The sequence below is a fragment of the Colobus angolensis genome, unplaced genomic scaffold (assembly GCF_000951035.1).
Source record: "Colobus angolensis palliatus isolate OR3802 unplaced genomic scaffold, Cang.pa_1.0 Scaffold4892, whole genome shotgun sequence".
NCBI classification, from domain to species: Eukaryota; Metazoa; Chordata; class Mammalia; order Primates; family Cercopithecidae; genus Colobus; species Colobus angolensis.
The window spans coordinates 1-1,617 of NW_012118368.1; the positions used below are offsets into that span (position 1 = coordinate 1).

Consider the following 1,617-nt stretch of genomic DNA (forward strand, 5'->3'; position numbering starts at 1 on the left):
TGGCTCACTGCAACCTCCACTCCCAGGTTCAAGCAATTCTCCTGCTTCAGCCTCCTGAGTAGTTGGGATTACAGGCATGCCACAATGTCCAGCTAATTTTTGTATTTTTGTATAGATTGGGTTTTGCCACGTTGGCCAGGCTGGTCTTAAACTCCTGACGTCAAGTGATCCACCCACCTTGGCCTCCCAAAGTGCTGGGATTACAGGTGTGAGCCACCGCACCTGGCCAACACATGTTCATTTTAAAAAATTGACTAGAAGACTACTTAGGAAAACTCCCTATTTCAATAAAAAAAAAGTGTAGTTGCTAGAGTGGAAAGTAGTCATAAAAGCAAAATGCATCCAGGTTGCACCAGGAGGAACACGTGCACCCTTGGGCTCACGCCAGTGTCGTCCACAGCAGCACTTCGAGAGCCCATCAGGCTCCATGTTGTCTGATACCGGCTATGTTTTGTCAGCACCAATGCCAGACCCAGGCGCTGACAAGGCTGAGTCCATGTGAACAGACAGGGGCTCTCCCATTGCCTGTACCCACCCTGTCCCCACGAAATCCCACTTCACTCACTTCACGATGCGTTTGGCCCCACAGCAGTGCAGATCGTAGGAAAGGGAGTACGTATCATAAAAAGTCGCCTTCACACTCAGGCAGCCAATGAAGTCCTGTGGGTTCAGCTTGTACAGGTCAAAGGTTACACGAGCCACATCAATCTTCTTGGCAGGCTTATGGGAGAGGGACTGTGGGTGCCTCGTCCCCTGCATTGAGACAAGCAAATGATTAGCACCCCTTGAAGACATCTCCCAGGGTCCCGATTTTCTCCCCCAACAGGTGGAACCTCACCTGTTCTGATGGGGGCTGCCATTTCTGCCCCTTCTGGAGGACCATGAACACTATATCCCCTGCCAGGGTTTGGAAGTACTCTTCTGTCTCTACAGTTGTGCCATCTTCCTCCAGCACCAGAAAGAAGGGCTTGTCTGCCAGCATCAGAGTGTCCCGGACCTGGGGAATAAAGTCAGTGATGCTTCTGCCATCCCAGAACTAGCGGGCTGGGGTCTATGAGGTGGAACTGGAGCCCAAGCCCTCTGCTGTGGAATCACTACCCAGAGACTTTATCATGGTACCTCTTGGTTCCTGGCTTCAGGGTTCATAGTCTAGAATAATATTGTCCAATAAAATATAATGTAAGTCACATATAATTTTTAATTGTGATATAGTTTACATACCTAAAAGTTACCCTCTAAAAGTGTACAATTCAGGGTTTTTTAGTATATTCACAAAGTTGTGCAACAATCACCACTATCTAATAGTGCAGTGATTACTAGGCTGGAATGTAGTAATCATAAGCATATCATAAGTGTAAGTAGAGAGCATGTGACATAATTGTAGCTCATTGCAGCCTGCAACTCTTGGGCACAAGCAGTCCTCCTGTTTCAGCCTCCTGAGTAGCGGGGACTACAGGCGCATGCATTACACCTGCCTAATTTTTATGTTTTTTTTTTTTTTTTTTTTGAGACGGAGTCTTGCCCTGTCGCCCAGGCTGGAGTGCAGTGGCCGGATCTCAGCTCACTGCAAGCTCCACCTCCCGGGTTTACGCCATTCTCCTGCCTCAGCCTCCCGAG

General features: G+C 48.5%; 1 protein-coding gene across 1 annotated transcript; it reads right to left on the reverse strand.

The window, feature by feature from the left end:
• Positions 1-561: 561 nt before the first annotated feature.
• LOC105524083 (cell death activator CIDE-3) lies at positions 562-1,137 on the reverse strand. Its single transcript, XM_011959201.1, has 3 exons — positions 1,120-1,137; positions 839-997; positions 562-753 (listed from the first exon to the last, which is right to left on the reverse strand). Exons 2-3 carry the CDS (start codon positions 980-982, stop codon positions 562-564), a joined length of 336 nt encoding a protein of 111 aa, XP_011814591.1. The 5' UTR covers positions 983-997; positions 1,120-1,137.
• Positions 1,138-1,617: the final 480 nt, after the last annotated feature.